General features: G+C 40.5%; 1 protein-coding gene across 4 annotated transcripts in view; it reads right to left on the minus strand.

Moving 5' to 3' along the window:
* Positions 1 to 295: 295 nt before the first annotated feature.
* Positions 296 to 26,061, minus strand: part of AFF2 (AF4/FMR2 family member 2) — a 330,747-nt gene continuing 304,981 nt past the window's right edge. For 3 of the 4 annotated variants that reach the window (XM_030967963.1, XM_030967964.1, XM_030967962.1), the window contains exons 16-22: positions 25,460 to 25,596; positions 22,208 to 22,279; positions 21,763 to 21,856; positions 19,014 to 19,061; positions 18,459 to 18,508; positions 13,992 to 14,206; positions 296 to 9,522 (exon numbers count right to left, since the gene is read on the minus strand). In XM_030967963.1, coding sequence (XP_030823823.1) covers positions 9,401 to 9,522; positions 13,992 to 14,206; positions 18,459 to 18,508; positions 19,014 to 19,061; positions 21,763 to 21,856; positions 22,208 to 22,279; positions 25,460 to 25,596 — 738 coding nt within the window. In that variant the 3' untranslated portion in view covers positions 296 to 9,400. The remainder of the gene's footprint in view (positions 9,523 to 13,991; positions 14,207 to 18,458; positions 18,509 to 19,013; positions 19,062 to 21,762; positions 21,857 to 22,207; positions 22,280 to 25,459; positions 25,597 to 26,061) is intronic. The other variant, XM_030967965.1, reaches the window with a different exon arrangement.

Consider the following 26,061-nt stretch of genomic DNA (forward strand, 5'->3'; position numbering starts at 1 on the left):
TGCTCTCGGGCTGCTTTGGGACAGACAGATTTCGGCTGCTGCCTTGCAGCTGAGGCCCCTCAGGGATGGGGAAAGCACATTATTGATCCTGTTACCTCACACTGGTACCAGCACTACATTGTTTTCTAACATCAAGTCATTTCAAGTTGCCACAATGACACAAACACATTGATTAAAAATTAAAACCAATGACGGTTCTCCACAAACAGTACTTACTGTACTGTACTTATGCTGTCCTGGGAGGAGAAAGAGAAAATAGCAGAAGACAGAATAATTTATAGTGATAAAATGGGTTACATTTTCATAAAAATTTTATTTTACTTTTTTTTTTAAATAATTCAATGCACTGGCAGTATAATTAATCCCTCTATGAGAGACACGAATGTACCAGTTCAACCAATATTATTTATACAGAGACATTGTGTTTAAAAACAACAAAAGTACATTTAAAATGTTTGTACATAAAGTATTACTGTTATTTCTTTTTTTTTCTGAAGAAGGAACAAATGTAAACAAAATGCATAATTGTGCAACACGTTGGAAATACAAAGCAAAACAGGCAAGATACAATTTTATACATATAAAGCAAAAGAAATCAAACTTTTTTAACTATACAACATTTCAGTAATTGCTTGACAGTTTAACAGTTACCTTGGTCTGTACAAAACATCTTAACTTATACTTAAAACTTTACAAGAATAACATGCTTGTTCAGAACAAAGACACCTTGTGGAATTGCAATGATTATTGATATGATACTTGCACACATGAGAAAAAGAAGAGGCTACTTCAATAGTAAATAAAAAGTAAGAACATAAGAACGTAAGGTAAAAGGCCATTTAGTAAACCATAATCTAATTCCAATAGCTAATTAAGTTGCACTGCAATGCAGAAATTAAATCTGACTTTTGCTGGAAGACCATAAGGTCATAATGTTGCTCTATTTCCAGGAACCAGAAGAAAGCATATATAAATTTTCCTGATATTTTGGTTAATTATACATGCGCACGCACACACACACACACACACACAAAAGGAAAAAAAAGCGAAAAAATAGTATTTGCCACAACAGCCAGAAATGGTGGGTGAGAGAACCCACAGACCAGACTACTCCCAACATGGCAGGGTTAAAAAATCAGGACAGCTAGAAAGAGCAAACAGCCACCAAGTTTGCTGGGATTGCTTTTCCTGAACCTTAGTCACATTTTGCTTTTTTTTTTTTTCCTAAAAGACAGGAAGAAACTTGAATTGAGTTGAGCCATTCCAAAAATTCTGTGAGTATCACAGCCAAGCCAAAACACAAACTGAAGGAGAGCTCAAAACCAAAGCAAAACACCACCAGATCTTTGACTTGTTTTTATATTCTGTGATGGTATGTCCTAGACTTTTGAATGTGGGTTTAAAAAAAACAGCATTTAAGATTCAATAGAAGATATGCAATCCAGAGATGTCAAAAATACAGACAGGAATAAGTTACACAATATTTTGTGGAAATACAAGGACTGTCAGCTTGGATAAAAAGTACATAATTTTTAAGTGTCCTCAAATGATACATATGGCTAAAATTAAACCCCTGATTGCAGCAACCTAACATATGCAGTGCCTGCTCCTGCAATCTGTGTGCTGAGCACCAATTCTCACAGTTACTTCTGTGGACTTCAGTGGAGCAACCTGCTCACCAGGATGCTCAGGGGAAGAACAGCAAAATTGGGCCTAGATAAATATTTGTCATGACTTCTAAATGTACAGAACCCAACTGGCTTAGAAAAACCACTTTAGCCTGCTGCAATGTCTTTGAACTAAAGTAACAGATTCCATCTCTAGACTGAGAGCATTTGTGACATGTTTGAATTTATTTGCCGTTTTTCTATGCAAGCTAATGCTGATGCCAGTAAGTATTTAAACTGGGAGGTAATGAAATTGCAACATGCCTTTAGTAAAAACCAAAGCATATGCAAGCCTAGATGGCAAGCAGAAAATACCCTCCAATTTTTTTAGCAGGGATTATCTGGTGCTGAATCAGAATAGTTCACTATAGGCTCAGCCCCAGTGTGCATTTCTAAAGCTGCATTAGGGCATGCAGCACAGTATGAAAAGGGAGAGGACTGGTTTTTCAGCTGGTGTAAATCAGCACTGACATCCACAGTGCTACTTAGAGGTGCATCAGCTGAGGCTTTGGCCCACAGTCATGAGAAGCAAGCAGGCATCACTCAGTCTGTATGAAAAACTCAGCTGTGGAAGTGCAGAGTGAGGTGTAATTGACATCAGATCAAAAGATGCTCTGCTTGTCTCGTTTCTGAAAATAAAATGCATCTCCAGACTGTGTGGTCTAAAGCAGTTTTATGATGGGCTGTACACTGCACAGCTTTGCAATGTACAATATTTCCTCACAGGCAAGGATTATGGTATGTTAATAATTTCAATGGCATGATCAGTAAAAAGGCATGATGATAAAAGCTTTGGGAGTTTATCTGCATAGAGATATACTGGCAAAAATTAGTCTGGGATTAGAAGGTTTGCTCCTTGGTGTGTGCACATTGGATTTACTGCACTGAAATCAGTACTCCTTCACCAGTTTACAGCAGCTGAAGAACTTGTACTCTACCTCTGTTATAAATAAAACATTCGTGTTGCCATCCACTACTCAGTTATTTCATAAATCCAAGGGTAAATGTCTCCTGCCAGTGGGTCAAAGCTTCTCTGAGTCCACAGCATTGTTACTTGTCACGAAGTCAGTGGTGGTTTCCCTGAGCCAGGGCTGAGCCAACACATGGTCTGCTGAAGTGCAAATCTGCTTGCAGTTATTCCAGCTCTAGTACACAGACCCTGAACTACTTTCACTGAGATGAGTGCCCAGCAAGAACAAAAATGGATGGAATTCCATAAATTAATTGTGTTAACGCGACTCAAGTTCTGGCTTAATACACACAACTGCAGGAAGGCTGTACCATTTTTGTTATCCAGCTTCTCCTTTGATAAACAGTATTCAGCAAGCTCTCTAAGACTTGCACTAATGCCACATGACAGCAGAATTTGGTCCCATGAATTCCACCAGTTAAGCCAAGTTATTTTACATTTGCTTAGCTCAAATTTTGGTCCACTGTGGTTACTGTTGTTCAATAAAACAATTAAATTCACCTCTGAATCTGACCTTCCTTTGAATTCTGAGAATAACTGAGTGGAAACTAGGGCTATCTATACTTGAAGGGTCTTTCAGTGGTAGTACAAAGGGTGACACTCACACAGCTGTGAGCAAACTCATATCTAGCACAGAGAGCTTATGGGACTTGCAGACAGAGGAACTCAAAATCAAGAGGAAAACAAGCCTCCAACAGCTGCATTGTCCACTCATATGCCTTTTTAGACTGGCATCAGTGGGACTCCGTTGGAGTCCTGTAAACATGAGTGGTCCTGTGGACAGCATGATTTAAATTCCAGTTCTGTGAGCAGTGGGAATGGGCTGAGCTCTCTGCTGTCACTGTGAGCACACTTCTGTCAGCTTGACTGGCATTTCCAGACACACTGCAAGTACCAGGCAGTGCTCAAAGCCCAGTCCAGCTGCAGCTGCACAGGACCAAGGCCTGAAACAATGCAGAGCCCCAGCTCTGCTCACCAGGCAGTGGGGCTGGGGTCCCTCCTGGGCCCAGCACTGTTCCCCCAGTGCAGCAGACAGGGCTGGGTGGGGATCCACAGCACACAGACCTGCAGCAGTCCAACACCCAGAGCAGGCTGAGGGCTCAGGAGCTCTGTGTGGCTCCACAGCCTGTGGGAGGCAACATCAGGTCACACAATGCTGCCCGAGGTGGCTGCTGGGCCTTTGCGCTTGGTCCTTGCTTCTGTTGTAAAAATAAAGTAAAAAATAATGATTTAACTGGATGGTGACTTCAGGGTAGTGACCAGAATTACCTCTCAGTGACATGAGGTGGCACTCTGAGGTGCACTGAAGAATTGGAAGTGGTGGTGCTGTATTCTGATTTCACAGGATACCATGGTATAGGTATTATTTTGCAGGACACATCAACAGTAATAAGTCCCCTTTCCCAAGAAGCACACTCAGCTTAAATTCACAATGCCAGAGCACAGCAGCTTGCCCCACTTCCTTTACACCACTCTTGACATCTTTACCATTGCCTAATATCATGACAGTGCCAGTGAGCTGCCTGACATGTCACTACACAGCCTGTGATTCTGGGAACAGCTTTTCATCACAGTGCTGTGCCTCCTGATGAGGCCAGGCTCGATTCTCATGTGACACCAGCTTTATGCAGTAACTCATCTGCACCTGAATTTGCTCTCATCTCTCTATAGAGCCACAGGCTCCCCTGAATTGAACACAAGATCTGAACACAATCTACCCTGGCTTCAGCAGCCACCACAAGAGGTTTAAAGTGGTGTGAGATGATCAGAATCCCTGATCTTGGAAGACAAAACATCTCTGAAACAAAATGGCTTAAGGAAAGCTATGAAGTCCATCAGAAAGGCAGGTCTGACAAGGGTACTGGGGAGAAGATGACCACTCTCTAAGTCAGGCAGGAACATTTTGCATTCAGGGGCAGAGAGGTTCCAGTCATGAAGGAGACCCTAAGAGCTTTTACCCTATACATTTAGGCTAAATATCAAGTGATCAACCAAAATTTGCCCCCATACAGACTTATTAGACAACAGAGAATGCCTATATGCATTGGTGTGCCCTGGTTATATCATGGAAGTTCAGGAGGATTGTTGGAAACTGAGGAATTGAGCTCTCCCAAGATTAAGACTTATTTGTACTTATAAAGTAGCTGTAAAGTAAAGCTGGAAGATGTCATAAGGACAGTGGATTAGTTTTCCATCTTCATCCCCTTTGCCTCACTCCCAGTGCATTCAGGTGTGGTCAGGGAGATGCTGAGAAGGAAAGGCCCTTTGCAAAGAGCCCTGGTCTGCAGCCTGCCTACAGCTGGGACACTCCTACACTTGCTTCAGAATGGCAACTTGATTTTCTTTGGTGTCTTGTTAAATATTTTGTCTTTCTTAAAACTTCAAGACACTGGTCTATGGCAAATGAGTTAACCTGAAAACCAGCACACTGACACAGCACATTCATTCTTACACTGACTTCAGGGACCACAGGACTAAAATGACAGAGTTGTTGCTACTTTCTGCCACACCTTCATTGTCTGCAAGAGGCAGTAGGTGCAAACAGGACTATGCACAAACTACAGAGGAACATTTGAATAATGCCACTACCACTAGCAGTGGTAGGAGTGTTTTCTGTTTCCAGCTACCATATCTTTTCTCCTGTGCTATGAAGTAATGAGCAGGAACTTTCTGCTGCAAATCCCCATATAAATCCACACAGATGTGTACACACACTCACACACTCCTGGCCTTGCTTCAATACTGCATGGAGTTTCTCCTGAACTCCAAGTAAAAAAGTATGTTAATACTTGAGTCAGAATCCCTACCAGCCCCATTTTTTGTTATCTGTTAATTTACACTCACAAAACTAATAATTGGATTTAGACAGCATTAAATGCTGATAAAAACAGTTTTTTCCAAAGTACCTAAAAACATCAGTGAATCTAAACTGTCATAACAGAAGAACATAATAAAATCTGTGAAATTTTAAAAAGCATGGAAATTAAATTCCAGACTCAATTGGCTTATTTTGTTTCTTTAGGAGGAATGAATATCTCCAATCCTCTTATTTTAAAATCCCCCACATAACTATCAACAGATCTGTCTCTACTTTTCAAAGGAGATAATTCATAAATGAGGCAATCTATTCACAGAGAGACTATTTAAATAATTGAAAGTCCAAAGAACATGTAAGAAAAAGTGAAATTAAGATGCAAGCCATGAAAGTTGCCACCAACATGATCACAAAAAGGCTTTCCCTCAGCTCCCTGCTCTAGAGCACCCAACACACATCACATGGCTGGAGATGTTCACTGCACTTGGAGCTGGATATTCTGCCTGCACATTGTCAAATCCTTAAGACCTGCTGCAGCCCTTGAAGTGGAGGTTAAGTGCTATGTAAATGCCTCTCTTGAGCATTTAGGACTTTGCTGCCCTTGGGTCTTGCATCCCAAATGCCTGAGTTTAGCCCTTGACAGGCCTGCTCCCTTCACTGCTGAACTCCTGATATTGCTCCAAACCTCAGGCATGGGTCACAAATGACAGTCTTGTCAGTTCTGGCAGTGTTCTACAAAGCTTGGTGTCCTTCTTAAACCCAGCTACAGGAGTCAAGAGATTACATCACTGTTCCAGTTTATCAGTATTAAAAAGAAATGTGTCAGTTCCAGCCCTTGGCACGCTTGTAAAATGCCTGAAAATGTGTCATGAAACCAGTCCCAAAGCTCATAATCCAGAAGGCAATACAAGAACCAAAGAGTTTATTTTAAAAAACCAACAAAACCAAACCACAATTTTAAGCCAATCTTGTAAATTTTGGTGCTTGGTTCATGAGTCTGAAAGCTTAATTTGGGCAGTTTTAAGTGCAGACATTGCCAATGCCCAAGCACAGACATGCTGCTTCCCCATGGATTGAAACAAACAAACAATCTTATTTGATTAGCTCTGCTGGAAGTAATATTTTAAGGGGTAAAATGATTCCATGAAGATGACATGTTGGCAATTGAAATGAGATGAATATAGTGCCTGTAAAAGTGCAATAATCCTTAATAACTAACCCAAAAGAAGCATCATCCCCAGGGATAAGACAGTAATTTACTCTCCATATTTAATTTGTTTCTAAGCCGCTTTTGAAACAAGACTGCTAATAGTAAGTTGGCTTGTGATCCTAGACTTGACTGCTGGACTTATCATCATGCCACTGATTCAGCATGCATTTCATCCTAAGTCACAGGATACAAAACCAGGAGGGCTAATTCCTTAAGCTGTTTAAGCAAAAGATTGTGAACATGGGGTAAATTTAGGGATAGGAGCCTGTTTACCACAAGTAACGGGGAAAAGGTAATATATGGTGATCACTGAGTGGCTGCAGCAAACTCTGACGAGTCCTGTGTCTGAAGACTGTCTTTCAAGACATTGCATCCCTTGTAAATGCATGGAAGTCTTGGATTACAATCTACATTAAAGGAGCAAGTGATGACAATGCCCTTAATTAGAAATAGTTATTTGCAAAAAGAATGGAAAACTCTGGCTTATGACAAAATCAGCCCAACCTTAGCTCATCTCAAGTACTGTTAAAAAAATATTTAAAATGTTCCATTTTCATTTTCTTTAAAGAAACCCCAACCACCACCATTCATTACATTTCTGAATAGTTCTCACTGCTGTGGTTTTATTCATTAGCTCCTGGGGCCAGGTTGGCATGACCAATGTGTCAGATTCAGATTTCAGCCGTGTTACTGAAACCCTCAGAGAACAGATAAGGCTGAATCAACCACTTCAGGAACAGGAATGTGCAGATAATACAGGATGGGCATGTTCTGCAAATGTCCTTTGCAGAAACCCTGCTGGATGATTTCTCTAATGATGCACGTTGGCTATGTTTACAATACAGTTTTGTGGAACAAAATGTTACGAATTATTGGTTTTTAAGAAAAGGTAGTACTACAGGGAGCTGATATGCAACAGTACTGAAATGTTTGTCTTAAATGTGCACTGGGCAGAGTCCTTAAACTGCTCTTATTGCAAATATCCAAGGCGTGCTCTAAAAATCTTAACAGTCTGAACCTTTTAAATGCAAATTTGTCCTATTTATCTGGTCACAACCCAGTGAGTAGAATCCAATAACTCACCAGATTAAAGAATATACAGATTTATATAGCAGAAGGTAATTACAATTAACTAATATCTGGATGGCATTTAATACACATATTGTATTATTTCAATGAGATGAGACAGAATAATATTTACATTGCTATGAGCATTTTCTGTTTATAGAAATGGAATTTACAGTTCACTAAGGTATGCAGGCGTTATATCAAGAATGAGATGAGACCATTTAAAGTCTTGTGAATTATTGATATAAATTCATTTTGTTTTGTTTCATGCACCAGTGCTTCTTGCAGTGGCACCAGAAGAGCAGTGCAGTTTATAACAGGGAAAAAAATAAGAGGAAAGAGCAAATGTGAAATGGTGCAATTTATTCACAATTGCTTTGAAATTCTATCTGAATTGTCTCATTATTATTCACGCATTAGAGGAATGGTCCAAAACATGACAGCATGGGTAAACAGATGCAGAGCTTGGAAAAAAGGTAATCTGACTGAAGTATTCATGGCCATTATTAGACAAATGTTATATTGCTTTTGGGTAAATCTGGTGATTTTATTTAATTTGACAATGTTTTCAAGATAGCAAGATAATACTGTTCGCTTCTAATGCTCTGAAATGAACAAAACAGGTGAAAATTGATGCCACATGGAATTATAATGTTTCAACAGTAGCTGGTTAGTTAAACTTGTAGATAGTTCATGAATAATCTGCATACACTTATTAATGGACTTCCACATACAATATCAATGCCTAGAGTGCAGTAGTCCTGTTAAAATCTGCTTTCAGTGAGTCACTATGCAAGGAGAGATTGTTCTATGAAGAAAAATCTTGGATAAGTATTTGTTTGAGACTAAACAGTAAAACAGAAAGAAAATTCACAGATTTAGTACAGGAATGGTAGATAAGACTAAGAAAGCTAATATTTTGAAACTGCCTAAAAATTGCAATAAATTCTGCTGCCTACTGAAATTATTAAGCCAACAATAAACAGGAAGAATGGAATATCAAAACCTCATTGCATAGTGTGTCATCATTCTTTAATGAGGCATTCCTTCAACCTTTTACCTCTTAACACCTTTGGTGATCTTACATTATGTACCTGTAAGATATTCAACATTCTCTTTTAGAGATTAAACCCATAGGGAGTATGAAATCTTAGGAATGTACTGAGTCAGGTAATGATGCCAGAATTAAGCGTCGAAAAGCTTGGTTCAGGTTCAGAAGATGATTTTGAATGAATAGCTATAACTTCTACTAATTTATTTCAGAAGGGACTTCTCATATATACCCTCAAATATTTAAGACGCTTTGTACTATTTCTCAGGAATCCATATCTTCTCAAAGTGCTTTTTTTGTTTTCACTTGAAGGCAGCATGGACTTAAAACAACACTGCAGGGAATGTACCGTTCCATAAAGCACATAAGGATGGCAGGATCCAGGAGACACAAGGCATAGAAAATTGTCAAAGATGATTAGATGGTACAACACATACTGCTCTTGAGTCATAAGTTTCATTTATGGTGACTTCTACTTCCAATAGATAGGATATTAAAAAAGGCAATAAAAATGAAGTTACATGAATAAACTTCCAAAAATGAGTGGAGTTCCACCAGTGATCGTCTCTGCGCTGGTAGAGGTAGAAGAATGGGGATGTCATGAGCAGGGCAGCAGTCACTACAACAAATGAGCCTCGATGCGGAGCCAGTGGAGGCCCTGGCGAACGTAACGAACCAGATTGGTCATACTGCTGTGTTGTGTTAAGGGTCCCATCACTGAGTCCAGCTCTACAAAGAACTCTGCAATACATAAGAAACAGAAGCATTTTTTCAGGCAATGGTACAGAAATAGAGGTACTACCATGATTTACCACACAGAAGCAGCACAGTGTAACCAGTGAGTTCTAAGGACGGTTGTGCACATGAGCACATGGTGTGTAAGAAAGAATTTAAATGACAACAATATATTGAAACAAACCAAATTAGATTATCCGTGCTGGAAGTCTACCACAGGATGGTATGAGTGATTGTCAGTAGTCTTCCTTTAACTCTGATCATCTGCACTGTCAGTTTTTCAAGATTAGGTTTGCTGACTGTATGATTTAAATAGCTGGCAATGAAATCTTGCATTACTTTTCCATGCTGTACTCCTTCCCAGACATGAAGGGCTAGACTGGATCTTTCCAGGCTAGAAGACCTTTCTTGCTCTTTTCCTCACCCTCTAATTTCTGTCACTGCAGCACTTTTGGCCCTCTGCTCATCCTGCTGCAGCTGCAGGCCCCAGAGGATGAGTGTGGGATGGGAGCTGGGGAGGAATAGGAGAGAGACAACACAGCAGGAAAATAACTTCTTGGAGACGGGAACCTCTAAGGGGGAAGAATCCCAACCCTGGGATTCCTGGTCGGGAAGGGTTAACAGGAGGTCACTAAACAGAGAGCCCCAGTTAGGAAGCGACACACCAGTTTACTTTATGTCATGTGTTAGATGCTCTCTGGGTGAAAGACTAATCCTGTTAGGGCCAACAGACCTTTCCTAATTGCTGTCAATGGAGACCTGAATTGTGTCCTGTATTCTCCCATAGTTCTTTATGCTTGCTGGGGCACAGGCATTCCCACATATCCAACACTTACACTATATTTAGGCAAGTGGGAACCTGCTCTCACTTAAAGCCCCTCAGAGCTCAGATAACAACCAACAATCACAGTAAGGAACGGCTGAGCCCTCACATTCTCACCCTGTCTGCAATCCAGCGCACTGAGCCAGCCAGCACTGCATTGGCTGCACTTCAGGAAAGCAGATGCTGGGTACAAAATCATTATCAGTACTTTCTTCAGCGAGTAAGTGCTGCTTTGAGGTCTTCTATCCAAGTATTGACAGCCTGACCCTGGTCAGCTTGGGAGCTACAGCAGTATCAGAGCACAAAGTGATTTGGCTGGAGGCAAGCATAACGAGAGCTCAGGGCTAGCACCAGTGCTGTTCAGATGTTGCAGCCAGCAGCTACTTTTAATCTTCCTTTCTCTGTCTTTCATTCATCTCCTCCAGTGTAAAATCAATACATTTTGAAATGAAATAGTGCACTATCTTGCTTGAATTCTAGAGATCTCATTCTAGGCTCAAATAAACAATAATTGCTTTAAACACTAAGAATTCACCTTAAAGCCTAATTTCAGGTTAATATTTCTGGAAAAAGCTACAGGCACTGAAGCCACTTAATAAATTTATGCGTGAGAGAACAGGTCTTGCTCCCTACAGAGCTGGTAGTTTTCTACTGCAGAGAAAAAGTCCTGCTTTCTTCAGAAGCATAAAAAAAGATCTAATCTTGTAAAGTCAGCTGAGAGTTTGATGTTATAGATGGTGAACAACACCACTTTAGGTGATCCAACACAAAGCTTCCCTTGGGCTTTGGGAAATCTGCAGTTTAGTTTGGCCTGCTACAGACACAGGTTTATGCCAAACTCCATCTATTCTCCCCACACTCTCAACTCTACAGACCAGGGGATTCCACCAGAGGTACATGGCAGCATGTTCCTGCTTTCCTTTTCAAACCAGATCAGCTTGGCGGGTCGCAGCTCTGCTGCTCTCCCTCTTGCTATGCATTTTTATTTTAATGGCACATCTTTTGTCAGGCTGACAAAGAAAGGCTTCTGTCTGCTGCTCTGAGCCAGCTGAACATGAGTCAAGTTCAAACTGGGAGCGTGCAGCAGACTCAGAGGAGCACAAAAGCTAAGCTGACAGCCGTGGACAAGGGGCGGCTGCACAGCTCCTACAGTGTGGAGGAAATTCCTTGTGACTGCATGGGCATGACCTGAGAAGCACTCATGGCAACAGTAAGACCCAGAGGTAATTGCTATTAGGCCACAGTTTTATACCCATCTCAGGACAGATCATCAAGGACATATTCTTATGCAAGACACACCCTGTGATTCAGAAGACAACAGAAACAATTAGAGCTGACCACAAAAACCTCACAAAAGTGACTGAATCTGGTTGGTTTTGTTTTGTTCTGTTTTTTTTTTTTTTAAGGAACTATATTTTTATCTTATCAGGGTTTCTTCGCAGGTGTGTGGGTTTTTTGGTTTTGACATCATTCTTATTTCAATGAGAGGGAGGAAAATCTCATTTTTTTATAAAGAACTGACAGCCCAAGCTCCTGAGGGAGAGGTCAAATGATGACCTGGGACTCACAGCAGAGTCTGGGGTTTGCACTGTCCTGTCTGCTGTCACGTGGCAGTTTTGAGTCCACAGGCCAGTGCAGCAGAGCTTGGGCAGTGCAGCAGAGCTGAGACAGCTGGCAAAGGTGGACTGGAGATCACTACAGAGAAAGTGTGAGTCGTGTTCCAGCCAACCAGATAAAGGTGCTTTGAATTATGTGAGAGGTGCAGATGACATCTAGTGAAACAATTACAGCCAGTTTTCATGAAACACTGCAGCGTTTCTCATGTCAAAGTGTCTTGAATACATCCTTTTTTAAAGAGAATCCCTCATGTGGTATGATGAAGACCTGCAGAGTACCACAGCAGTTCTCATATACTTTTTGCTACACCATGAATTTTTCAAATTGCAATTTGTGTTTAAGCATGCAACTTTAAATCAAGTACTTAATTAGAAATGAGATATCTTTCCAGAAAATATATAAAGGCAGACATGCTATAGCATGTAGGAAACTCTGATCTCTCTCCAATGGTTTACAATACTTAAATGAAATTTGAAGTAACATGAACTTTGCATTCCCTGTAACATGTCTGCAGGTTGTGAAACAAGATATGAGAGAACAGGTCACAACCTTAAATGTCTTGCTCATGTGAGAAACCCTTATTCATGCATCCAGTCCCAGTAAAGTCAAAGGGACTGCTCATCTGAATAAAGAGTATTCCTATATGGCTTTGCAGAATTGGGTTTATTTGATCATAAATCAAAATGAGAACAAAGAAGAGAGCAGGGAGGAAAATGCAGAAAGAGAATCAGCAGGTTTTTCTCATCCAGCTCTAGGACTGATAACAGCAGTGGCTGGGTACATTTTCTGTCTGCTGGCTGAATGCCTGAGCTATTTTGATTTAATACCAAGTAGAACATTTAACAACTCCACAACACACAGGGCTAATTACAAGATTATCACCATCTCTTCCTCCTATCAGGGCATCCTTCTGCATTCCCACTGTAACATTCTGCATTACATTTGACAGGGAATCGCTTTCACATTTTGTGAAAATGGATGCAGCTATGGAAAAAATCCAAGATGACTGCACTGCTACTAAATTAATCAATGTGAACAAAGACAAGAAGCAGTGGGGAGGACTGGACAGAACTTCTATTATTGTTCCTCATCCAGGGATGGATCATTATGACCCACCATTCAGACATAAAACTCTATAAATCTCAAGCTCAGTTTCTCTAAATCAGTGGAAATTTGCCACTGACATTAATGTGAGTAAGATCAAACTGCATACAGCAAGCACATTTGTCAGGACAAGTCGGCCATCTGAAATCTCACTATAATTTAAGAGAATGAGCCAACTCACGATGAGACTATTTCCTAGTTAGGCTCTGTACCTCTAGTGTCAAAGGAAGCTTTCTCAGTGATTTGTGCAAGCCCAAAGCTGGAGTCTGAATAATTATGTTGTCATGGGGAAGTTCACAGCTGGGGAAGTTCAACAACAGGCCAAATTTGTCCCTTAGTTATATCTCAGTCACTCCACTATACTTGATACAATCCAGTCACAAACTGCTTGCCAAAACTCCTTTGAAATGACTGTGGTAAAGACTTACATTTTGTTGTTGGGAATTAACAAACAGATCTGCAATCCAATCAAAGGAGAGTCAAGGTCATGGCTTTCAGTGGACATCTCCTAATCGGACTCCCCACATAAACACAACATCTAATGTTTGCTTATTATCCTAGCTAGCATTTTAATAGTCTTAAACCCGTTGACAGAGCAATCTGAAAATAACCTTGGTGCTCTACAAGAGGCTGAAACTGTGAACGAATTTGCAGACTTAAAAGCTCTCATCACTTGGGGCTTGTGTTCACTAAATTATTTGCCAGCTGCTCTGATAACCCCATGTTCAGCGTGTGTCACACATCCCCCTCTGTGCCTGACAAGAGAAGATACGCATTGGCTACAGCCACCAGCAAGCAGATTTGGTCTGTTTGCTCAAGCTGTCACAGTTGTGCTCCTAGATGCGCTGGTTCTGGCTCCAAATCCAGAGAGCACCGGGAAAGCGAAAGCTGGGGAGCCAAAGGGGACACAGAGACAGCAGAGAGGGGGCACCTTTGTTCTCCTTGGTCAGCTTGTCAGCCATGTCCCAGTGCTCGTAGCTGCGCAGGACGTTGTTGGTGATGTTGACGTGGCTGGCAGCCATGTGGTGGATGCGCTGGGGAATGGTGATGGTCCCCGCCGAGGATGAGCCGGCGCTGCCCGAGCTGCTCCCAGCAGAGCTGACAGGGGACGGGCTCAGGGACATGGGCGAGGGGGTTTCTGTGCTCCTGCAAGAGGCAGAGAGAGAGAGTGAGGCCCCCTCACGCCCCCCACTTCACTGCTGTCCCAAATGCACCTGAAAAGTGCACCCCAGTAAAGGGGGAGCGTGTGGGGGTACCCTCCTGACTTTATGAGAAAGGACAGCTTATCAACTGGGAATGACTGAAAATAAAAAGGGATTTAATTCTCCCTTTAAATGAACCTGTTATTTAAAAAAAAAATCTATCAGAAAAATAGAGCAATCTTTCAGAGAAAGAAGCATCTCATAGCTGTAATGATTTTTCTACCTGCTGCCAGAAGCTGCAATGGCAGTTAGAAAACACTCAATGTGCAATATTGGCTTATTATCAAAGTATTTTCTGGAAACCATAACGACAGTTTGCTCCAAAAACAGTCACCACAATAAGTGAAGAGCAAGTCTTAAAAGCACCCTGTAGAGCAGTATTAGGACCTGAGGGTACTGCAGGATTATGAATATCTCCATAGGATTCTTTTAAGGCTATGGAGATTTGTTCTAATTGCCTACAGTTCATCCACACGGTTCTGCACAGCACAGTGTTTTAAGTTACCTACTTAGTGAGGCACTAATGTTCTAATATAGATTTTCCTTTAATTCTAACGCCATCAATTAGGAATCACCTGCTGGCTGCAGGCAGTGCAGCGGTCAGCACAGCACGTTCTTGTTTAGAGCTGTGTAGTGCTGAATGCTCACAGAACAGCTATTCTCTTTGAAAATTTATAGGATCAGGGATTTGTTCAGGAAAACACCTTTAAGATCATCGAGTTCAACAGTTAATCCAGAACTATCAAGTCCACCAGTAGCCCATGTCCACACATGCCATGCTGACACCAAGACATTTTTAAATACCTCCAGGGAAGGCAACTCAACCAAGCCCCTGGGTGGCCTATTCCAGTGTTTGATGACCCTTTTGGGGAAAAAATTATTCCTAATCTCCAATCTAAACCTCCCCTGGTACAACTTGAGGCTATTGTCTCATCACTTGTTACGTAGGAAAAGAAAAAAGAGCCACCCTCCTGCCCAACTTGGTGTCATCCACAAACTGACTGAGGGTGCCCTTGATCCCCTTCAAGATCAAGGGGGCTCCAGATCATCAATAAAGACATGAAACAGTACCAAGCCCTGGGGAACATCACTGGTGACCAGCCCCAGCTGGATGTAATTCCATTCACCCATTTGGAAGCACTTGCCTGAACAAAAGCATTCTATTTGCTGTGGAACACACTTGAGATGCAGGGCCAAGACTCTCGTGGCACTCTCTGCATGAAGGAAAGAGACCAAAACTCTCCAGACAGGGATGTTGCAACCCCTCTCTGGACATGCAGCTGTAGATGCCTCGCGCTGTGCAACAGCATCAAGCTCAGTCACTGAGCCTGATCCAAAGCCCAGGACAGAAGGGCTTGGCCTCTTGGCTTTAAAGGCCACTGTCAATGGCCCTGCCTGGGCACAGACCTGCTGACACCTCAGGGTGCTGCAGGACAGACTGACACAGCAGCACAGCCTTGGGCTGAAAGGCATCAATGGCAACAGCTTTTGCTGCAGATTTTCCAGCAGTGCCCTGCTATAACCTGTGCTCAACAACAGGCTCCTGTGATACATTCTTTTTCCAGAGCTGGAGATCACATTGATTTGGCAGCTTGTAGCTTTTTACCCAGCTTATGGGTTAGAGTTTAAGCATGTCCTAATGTACAAATACTTTATTTTTAAGTCTCAAAAGATCCTGGTTACCTGACTTGCCACAGTGTCTTTATTGCACAGAAGAGCTGAACTATACTAGATTAGGTCTGGGAGCAGTTAAAAATGATAAGTATCTGAGGAGACCAAGAGTATTTTGTTAGAGCCACTTACAACCAGCTGACGCACTTCTGCCAAATAAAGCACATTGTTCATTGGATTTACCCTGTTGTGCACAGCCATTATTACTGTGGTGAGTCTACTAAATCTCTGTATTTTGTGCTTTCTGTCGCTAGAGGTGGGAAACATTTCTGTAATGAAACCAGAGAAAATTTGTTTCATTGCCAGGATGGAACCTGGGCCAACTTTGTAGAGGTTCACAACCCTTTCAAACAAGTAGGCAGAAATTCCAGTAAGCCAAGCTGTGATTTTTGATGGATCTGAGATCCTGACTAGACTACACTCCATGGCAATGATAAGCTTTGCTTTGTTAAAGAAAAATACATGAGATTACCCCACTGTCCCCCCATCCTGCACCAGGCTGCTGCTCCATCTCCAGTGATGCCATGTGCTGGAAGGTGTTTGGTCTTTTTTTTCTGTGGTGTGTGAATTCTCTTCCCATCTGACACAAAGAGGAAACTGTAGAGCAAGTAGCCCTGGGAAAGGCAGAGCAGAAGCTGCCAATGGCAGCACCAGGTCTGTGACAAACCTTGGAGGAACGAGGAGCCACCTGAGATAGATGGCAGCTCTGGGCCAGCTCGAGAGCTGCTTTCTTCTGAGGCTCCACACAGGGGGGACACAAGGCCTGAGTGTGGGCTGTGCTCTCTGTGTACTGGGTCACAGGTGTCACAATAATGCTGTTATAACACGGCCTTGTCACTCAGTTACTCTCACATGTCAAGTGCTTCCTGCTCTGAACAGAAGACAGAGATGTGCACTTTCAGAGCTTTCCTTCCTTATCTCCAAAGTTAATGGGAACAGACTGATCAGCTGGGTGTTATGTTAGAAGTGATGCTGACCTGGAGGCTGGGTTTCTGCTGCCTACTTTGTGGCCAGACAAGAATTTTCTCCTCCAGACAAAACCTACTTATTCAATCCTGGACACCTAATAGCTCCTTTAAATAGTGAGGGAGATGTCATCACCTGCAGAGCACACACTTCATAGGGGTCTATTATAGGACAGGAATAAAAGGATAACTTCTGCTTCATGAAATGTTTATGCACAAGCCCCTTCTTAAGGAACAAAAGAGATGTTATGCTCCAGTGGTCTATTTGATCACTAAAACTTTATGTTAACATTTATGTATTTTTATTATGATACAAAGTTTCACTGACACATCAATGCCTGGAAAAAACTGGCACATAATGAATAATTTAATTTAGTGTTTGCTTTTCCAGTGTTAAAATATCTTTTTCATTTTTATTTAAAGTGATTTCTTATTTCATCACTTTAGCTTGTGTTACAATCTATACTTTAATTGCTCTATATATACATATTCAAAATAACTGAGTATTTGGGGTGTGTATATATACATATCTATGCCCCAAAATATTTTCAATTGTTTGAGGCAATATTTCACTTTCAGCAAAATGTTGGAATTTTTGGTTTTGCACTGATTGAGAACAAAGTCTGTTTGAAAACTTCAGTTCTTTGTGTGCTAAACTTCGACCCCTTCTTCTTTGTTGCCCTGGCATGTCTAATAGCCATTTCTTCTTCTGAACCCCAGAAAGAGACCATTAACAATAATCATTTTCACCTAGAATTTAGCCTACTCAAATAAAGATGGAAAAAAAGGTGAAGTCCTTCACCTTTGTTTTACTTATGTCTGGATGTGTGACCGGGACAAAAGAGAAATGTGTGTCAGCTGGCAATAGCCATTGCAAGATAAAGGCAAGGATGCAGCAGCAATGCACCTCCTCTGATCATAACTGCATTACCCTGACTTCATACCTGAGGTGAGGGTGTTTTAACGTTAATATGAAGCCACTGATAATTGGCTGACTAAGTGCCTTCACATTTTCACCACTATTATACCTTCAATTTTATTAAACAGCACTTACCATATATCAATGAAATATTCATTGGTCTTTCATTGCTGAACGAATCATTGAAAAATCATTGCAATGAAGGTTAACTTTACTTTGGCTTCCTAAAGTGTCATGGTACTTGCCAGCTAATTAACTGATATTTTTATGGCCTTCATTTGGCTTGAGAAGTAAACTGTCAAAGAATTCAGCACAGACCCACCATGTCTGATTTTAGACTTAAGGAGGCTTTGCAGGGATGAAGGTGGGATTCAGCTCTTCCTTCCTACCCACACTGGATGTCTCACAGGGGGATCTGACTTAGTCCAGTGGGAGCCCCTCACCCCCACGAGCCCAAGGCAGCTGTATGATCAATTCTATAGCCCAGAACAGTTTATACATTATACATGTTTGAAATATACCTGCAGCCCCCAAAACACTGATCCCATGACCTGTCCTTTGCCTTGAGAGGCAGAAAAACACTTCCCCTCCTCTTGGAACCACTTGTTCCCAGACAGAAGTACTCAGGAGAAAATACTCACTTTCCATTGCCACCCCAAGGGGAGGGGGCCTGTGAGGCTTTTGAAGAGTTCTGTAAGTACAAAACCAAAATGTAAATACAGGTGATGCAAGTACATGAATACTGATGACACAAGGCTCAACATTCCCCCTTTTCATTGCAAGAGCTACAGTGCATGGAGCAGAAAAGCTCTGCACATTGGTCCCATAATTAAGTGGCTGGCGGATGATTGGTAGGTTCCAGCTAGTAGCTTGAAAATCATTTGATAAAAGAGAGAATAAGTTCCAGTAAAAGAAGATGTAGGTCACAAAGAAGTGGTTTAATTACCAATGAAACTTATTCTACAAAGTAAGTTCTTCAGAGTGAAAATGACTGCTTATCTTTAGAGGGACCTTCAATATTTTAATAAGAAAGAAAAATAATTTGGCTTGATGCTTTAATGAAATGGATCCCTCCCAAGTTGCTTAGGGAAGGTGGCTTGGGATTCAGACAGTAGTATAAATAAAATTTTTAGTAAGGATCTGCTTGAATGCTTTTGTTTTTATATATTTTAGTTGCACAAATTGACTTTCCTTACCTGCTTACTCATTCTGCCTTTCACGTCTGTGTAGCACCTTGTAAAACCCTGTACAAAAAGATTGCCGAGCAACAATAAAGCCCAGGTCTTTCCAGCCTTGCTCACACTGACTGGCATCTTAGTTCCCATACAAAGTGGCAGTATCAGGGCTGAGGCTATCTGTGTGTGCCCTCTGAAAACAATCATTCAGCTCCCTTGCTGAGAAGTCAGCACGCACAGTGAAAATTCAATCAAGTTTTACAAGTTCTCTGCAAAGTATTACCCACATTATTACAGCCCTCATCTGGTTACTGTAATCACTATTTTGCATGGGAGGCACAGAGATTCAGTGGAGCACAGACAGCAAGCACCCTTGACTCTAAACCACAGCTCACAGCCCAACATTTCTGACCAAAGCAGAAAACATTGTCCAAACCACAGCACTGGCCTGGCCATTCCTGCACAGCAGCCACTGCTTGTCACAGAGGATGTGAGCATGACTTGGGGTGTTTCACAGCACAGAGCATATGGAGCTTATGAGGAAAGAGTGACATAAACTGCCCTGGAAAGCCTCCAGAAATGGAGAAGAAGCTTTTATTGTTAATTTCTCCTGTCTGGGGATTGCTCCCAACAGTACCTGGAGACAAATAATAGCTCTGTCAAGATTAAGATTAGATCTCAATGAGAAGCAGTTATTTGATAATGAAAATATTTAGCAAAAATATTTCAGTGACTCCTGGCAATGCATTTTAAAAAACTTCCTCAAACTTTCAGAGGAAATGCATCACAGGATGTCACTTTTTGTGATCATAAAAGGTCTGATTTCAATTTAAAAAAATTATCACTTTAGTGGTGTTTTACTCCAAGTTGCATCTAAATTTCAAAACTGCTTTCATGATTAAATGGCTATTTTCTGTTTTGAAATGTTAAAAGTATCATTTTGAAGCTTTAATTGGAAATTAATCAGAACCAGTTCTGTCCACAAGTGGTTTTAATTTGGACAAAGTGGCATTTGTAAGGAAAAATATAAAAAACAATTTAGCTGAAAAAATCCTCCCCAGCTCTGCTGTAAACAGTGGGCTGCTTTTCACAGTTAAAATTGTGTAAAAGTTTGAATAACAGCTCTATTCAAACAGTTAATCTGTTTCATTTGTATTACAGATTCTTGCTAGTGAACACAGAGAACATGGTGCAGCAATACAAAACTAACACATAGTTAATAGTTCCCATTCTTCTCTTTTCTCCTCCTGTGCCACTACTACAGAAAGAACCTGAACATATAATCTGTATACACTCAAACCCTGCTTCTAGCAAGTGAGTTACAGTGCCCATAGCACACACACTGTAACATTAAGTGAAACACTTTGCTTCAACTGCATGCCTATGCCTAACATTCCTGATTCCTCTATTTTATTGCATTTTTATTTTTTCTCTTATTTTAATTTACATTAAAAGACATTTTCTTATGCTGAGAGTGGTAAATATGTTCTTTATCTTACCTACTTGCACATCTAGAGAAAATAAAGTGGCTTTAAGGAAAGAGAATCTCCCCTGCTCCCGCCTTTTTTTTTTTAAGAAATCATTACTTTCTGCAGAAAAGGTTTATTTGTCTAATAATCCTTTTTTAAAGATACAATCTACATTCATCCTGGATAAAATCTGAAGTGTCTGGAATACATTTCATGAAAATGCTGAGGTTACAAATGCGTGTAGCTCAAATTTAATTTGTTGTGCAAATCCCCGACTGAAAACTCCATGAGCACAACAGAGGCACTCCTAATGGTACAAGAGAGTCTCCATTTAAGCACAAGATTAGGACTAACATTACTGGAGTTGCACAGAGACACACATAGGGGACACATGGGTAGTCAGGACAATGGCTGCTGCCATCTCAGAACTGGAGTTTTACAGCAGAAGGACCATTTTATCACCATTTACATGAAAACATGAAAACTGCAGTGTTAGAGGTTTTTACTGATTTGCAGTACCAATATGTCAAAGCCTTGAACAAATTCACAGAGGCTGAAAACACCAACAAAAAAAGACTGATGGGCTGACAAGCCAGTATAATTACATAATTATAGAATAATATGTAGTAATAAAGTAAAAAAATTAATGTATGGTTCAAACAGCATTAAGCAGTGAAATATAAATATCAAAACCTCACAGCTGAAGAAAGATTCTATTTCTGTCTTAATCTAGGAACAGTGAGGATTTGTCATTCTTACTGGGTAAACAGCATTTGACAAGGTAAAATGAAACATCCCCAAGTCATGACCATCAGATCTCCACTCAATTTAAGGTAAAGACAAACCTTCAAGATGTAGATAAGGTAATTTATCCACAGGAATAAAAGAAGAAATCTCTGAAACTGCAATAAGCTTCAGGAAATCTCACTGAATCTAAAATCTAAACTTAACTAACTACAGCCCAAATAATTGCTTTATTATGGTTCATTAGGGGTCAGTTCATAATCATTTGCACATTGAAACCTTGAAAGAATCAGAAACTTGCATAAACATTACATGGTGTTGAGAATAATGTTATTTTTGTAGAATTACTGAGTATGGTCCTCTGAATCAAGAGACTAATCCAAAAATCCCCCAAATCACTTCTGTCCCCATTCCCTGGCAGCCATCCTGCCTGCATTTCCCAGGGGAGACAGACGTTAAATGTGGGACTTTTAAGTCATGCAGTTATACTTGTGAGAGCTCTCAGTGTTGGCATGAATTTCATTTCATATCAATACATTAAACAGAATAAAGATTACCTTAAAATATTCCATCAGAGATCTGGAGTACTTCATAGCATGGTCCTTCTTTAGTTTAAACATTCTCAAGTAGAGAAGTGATAAGCATCGGTAGCTGTGGTAATTAGGAAAGGATTATGTTAATTCCATTGCTTAATGAAACCTATAAACTTAAAAAAAAAAAAAAAAGCTGACCTATATTTTGCAGTCTCTGTTCTAAGGTTACATTTTGAAACATAAGCAAATGTAGAAAAAAAAAAAAGTGGTCAAAAGCATTAAAATCCCATCTTGATAAGAGTATAAATTAGAAGAATAAATGTTTAGTCAGCTGCTGAAGAAATCCATTAGTTATCCTTTAATAGTTTAATGGAAAACAAGAATAATGATCTTCTGTAAGCTGCTTAAGTACTTTTAAAGTCCTCCTTAAGATTTTAGCTGCTTCTCTCATTGTCGCAAAGGGACTTACCATAAAACTGCTAATTTCTTGTCCCCTTCTGTGGCAGAAGAGCCTGTGAAATTCTTGAGTCTCATTGCATACCTTGTCAGAAAGGTGAGAGATAAGAAATTGAGAGTTAAGATGTTTCCAAAAATAATCAGATATTCTTCTCCTACTGCAACAGTTATTGGTCACAGTGTTCTGTAATGAAGAGATCAACGTAAAACTCAACAGAAAGCACCACTTAAAATCTGGAGGCCTTAAGTAAATCACCAACCAATTTTTTGGGCCAACAAGGTGAACTATTCTTGGGCATATTAATGATATTATATCCAGCCAGCTAGGCTGAGTGCTGCAAACATTTGGGATGAGTGTTGAACAGAAGCATGAGATCTTGGCCCTATAGGTACTGAAGTGTAAAGTAATATATAATAAGGTTTTACATATAATACTTTGGGTTTGAATAATAACTTCAAAATCGTTCTCATAAATATATTTTATATAGAAAATGGTTTTACATACAGGAAAGGTCATGTTCACAGCTTTTTTCATTCTTGGGCTCATTAATTTATGAATCTTGTGTACTTGGTCTTCCCTCTCTATTTAATTGCTGCTGTCCAGCATTTGGATGATCAAGGACTGAGTATTCCTATTTTCCTCTGTCTTTTTTTTCCTTTAACTGAGCACACTCCATTCTATGCATTAGTCTCTTGAAAATCAATTCATCGCATAAAATCATTGTTCTGAGCCCTAATGCAATTTCACAGGTACTTGTGTTAGAATAAGTAATAGGGTTCAGCCTTGCGTAAGAAAGTTTTAAGGTATCCAGGCAGTCCTGATGAGTTCCCATTTACAAGGAGGTAATGGAGTGCAGGCAGCTGAGCTGCTCTCGCCTGCCTGGCTCCCAGCACCCATCCCAGCCCCAGGCTGCAGCTGCAGTGCCCAGCTGGAGAGCTTCCTCCACATCCTGTCCCACCTGCTCTGGGGGTCCTAGTCAGACTGGATGAATGGGATCAAACACAAAGATCTGTGTCTCTTTGGGATTTCAACATTACCATTAAATTAAAACACATTTGACAGTCAGATCTCTGATAGTCCCAATCTCTTTGATGCTCCACTTGCTTTCACAAATAGGTGTCTGATGCAGATAGTCAGGGCAGACACAGTTAAATGCAAAAAGGGGAAAATTGTGCTTCTGATGAAGGGAGGAGTAAAAGTGAGAAAAGTCTCCCTCTGTTTGTTATCTCACAGTAAACAGCTATGTTAATACTAGCAGCTACACTGAGAAAGTGTTGTGTGCACAGCCACATACTTTGTCTGTACATCAAGCACCCACTGTAGCCCACAAGAATTGTGTCTTTGTCCATGGAGCTTTACTGAGCCTGTACCAGCCTGCTGCTCACCTGGGCAATCACCTTTTGTCCATGTCTGACCACTGACAGCAATCAAATGGACAAATCAGTCTCACTGGCTGCCACAACATGCTGCATGCAACAGCTGGTGAATTAAACTCTACTTTTGGTGGTAGGGGGTGGAATTAATCTCACCTGACTTAAGCTATTTATATATTGGAGATCTGCTATAACACAGCCTCCAGATTCTTCCACAGCCAAAAGCAGTTCCAGAAGCAGTTCAGGTGCCACTTCCATGCCAAGGTCTACCTGTCCCCCAGCCTGCAGCAGGACTGTGCCAGGAGCAGCACGGCAGCAGGGCTGTTGATGCTGAGGAGCGCCAGACACCCCAGGATAAGCTGTGCCCTCACCTGACTCCCTGCAGGTCCTGCCCTGTTGTGAGCCACTCCTGGAGCTGCCATTCCCTGATTTAAGTGCTCACATGTTGTGGGTGAGCAAAGCTTTTTGGCCTGTGCACTCTGAACAGACAGACTGCTGGACTGAGGAGCAACGATTACAACTGGGCTGTGTGGTTTTCTTAAAAAATAAACACAGTCTCCTATGAAAAAGGGCTCCCTTCTTTAAAGAATATTTCTTTAAATGCAATTTATTCTGCCATGCAGCTTCAGCTATGTAGTTCAGGACATGCTGTCAGACTGCAGGATGATTTGGGCATAGCAGAGCAGAGGCAGGTGGCTCCTTTTCTAAGTCCTCTGCTCTCCAGGGTTTAACATGGATCAAGTGTTGAGTGAACATAATTTTTTTCTTGAGTGATTTCTTTAGATTTCCTTCTTCCCTTTATGAAGTGTAGAATGTAAAAACCATGTTTTTAAATATTTAACAGGCATATTATTTACCTGAGAGTAAGAGCTTAAGATTTGATACATTTTATTATGCAAATACCTACTTATTCAAAATGTAAAACATGCATTATCTTGGCAGTCCCTAATAGCTAATCTGGCATGTTAAAAAAACCACCGTTGACATATTAGAAACCAAATATTTAGGGCTTGATTTGCCTCTTTTTCTTTCACTTCTGCAAACTGCCAGTAATTACACTAACATTAACAAGGATATTCCCAGCATACACTGGGGAAAGCAAAGGTGCATCACAGTGAAGAGGAAAAATCCTGTTCTACTTACAGGTAAATTTAATCTTGCTTGATTTCACTTTGATAATTTGCTCAAGTAAAGCAAACTTAGTTACTCAGGAGATTATTATTTCTATAGACCCAACACTATGAAACAGCTATAAGGAGCAGTAGCAGATTTTAGAATAATAATTCAGACATTTTATTAGTATGTAAAGACTCTCTTATCCATATTCTAGCCTATGAGTCTACAAAACTGTACTTAAATTAATTCAGCTGGTGCACATTCCTTTAACATTAAAAATATACTGTTTGCAAGACAATATATGCAGAAGCTTCCTCTCTGGCTATGATCTTATATCCCAAGTTTCAGCTTTTCTCTTTTTAACAGCCAAGTTATAAACCTCTAAAACCACGGTTTGTAATAGAAATCCTGATAGACTCCCTTTAATGTTTTGTATTATAAAACTACACCTTTTAAAAGACAAGTGTCATTGCCAAACAGTGAAATTACTATACTTTACTTCCACCCACTACATTTCAATTTTAATTTTATGAATATTGCAAATTATAACACTCACATTATAACCTCTAAAGGGGATAATTTATAAAAGCAGTGTCCATCAATTATAAATTTTCCATGACATTAATAAAATGGCAAGAACTAATTATGATGACTTCTGAGATGAAGATGCCTTGGACAAATCATTAATACGTTGAAATGGTATTTTTTAAAACATAGCAGGTTCTAATTATGACTGAAATGAGATGATGAAAATGATCACAGAAAGGACATTAACCTGATGAGTTCCACAGTCTCTGAGTACATGGTGTATGGAGATTTAGCTTCTAATGGATCTCGCTCCATAGCGTTCCCGCACTCGATGAAGGAGAGGGCAGCATCAGCATAATTCACTGCCTTGCCGAACTTCTCCAGCTGAAATGGGAAGGACACTGTCAAGAAAATCCTTCAGCTTTGATTTCTAGGTGGGCAGATTATTCTACAAAGCAACACTAGCTTTAGGATGAAAGCAAAGCGACACTGGTAGTTAGGAATGAATTCATACAGTAATTAAGGCAGGATAGGTTTTTACCAAATCTTTTCAGGGCAGTGTGTGGCTGAATGCTCCATAAAGGAAAGTCAGTGTATGCCCACTAATATCAGGGATTTACACAAGCAAGAAAGGGCACTAAGCATGTTTGTGCACATCCATACTGCTCTTTGAGAGATGAACTAAGCTTGAGTGTCACTATGCAAGGGTTAAGTAACAACTCCATGGCACTTGGCTGATGTCATATTCTGTGTTAACTGTTGGTCAAAAAAAAATCACATCACTTATATGATGAATAAAAGAGCAGGGAAAAAAAGGGGAGACAATATAGCACTGCTTAATATTTCATT

The sequence above is a fragment of the Camarhynchus parvulus genome, chromosome 4A (genome assembly GCF_901933205.1).
Source record: "Camarhynchus parvulus chromosome 4A, STF_HiC, whole genome shotgun sequence".
NCBI classification, from domain to species: domain Eukaryota; kingdom Metazoa; phylum Chordata; class Aves; order Passeriformes; family Thraupidae; genus Camarhynchus; species Camarhynchus parvulus.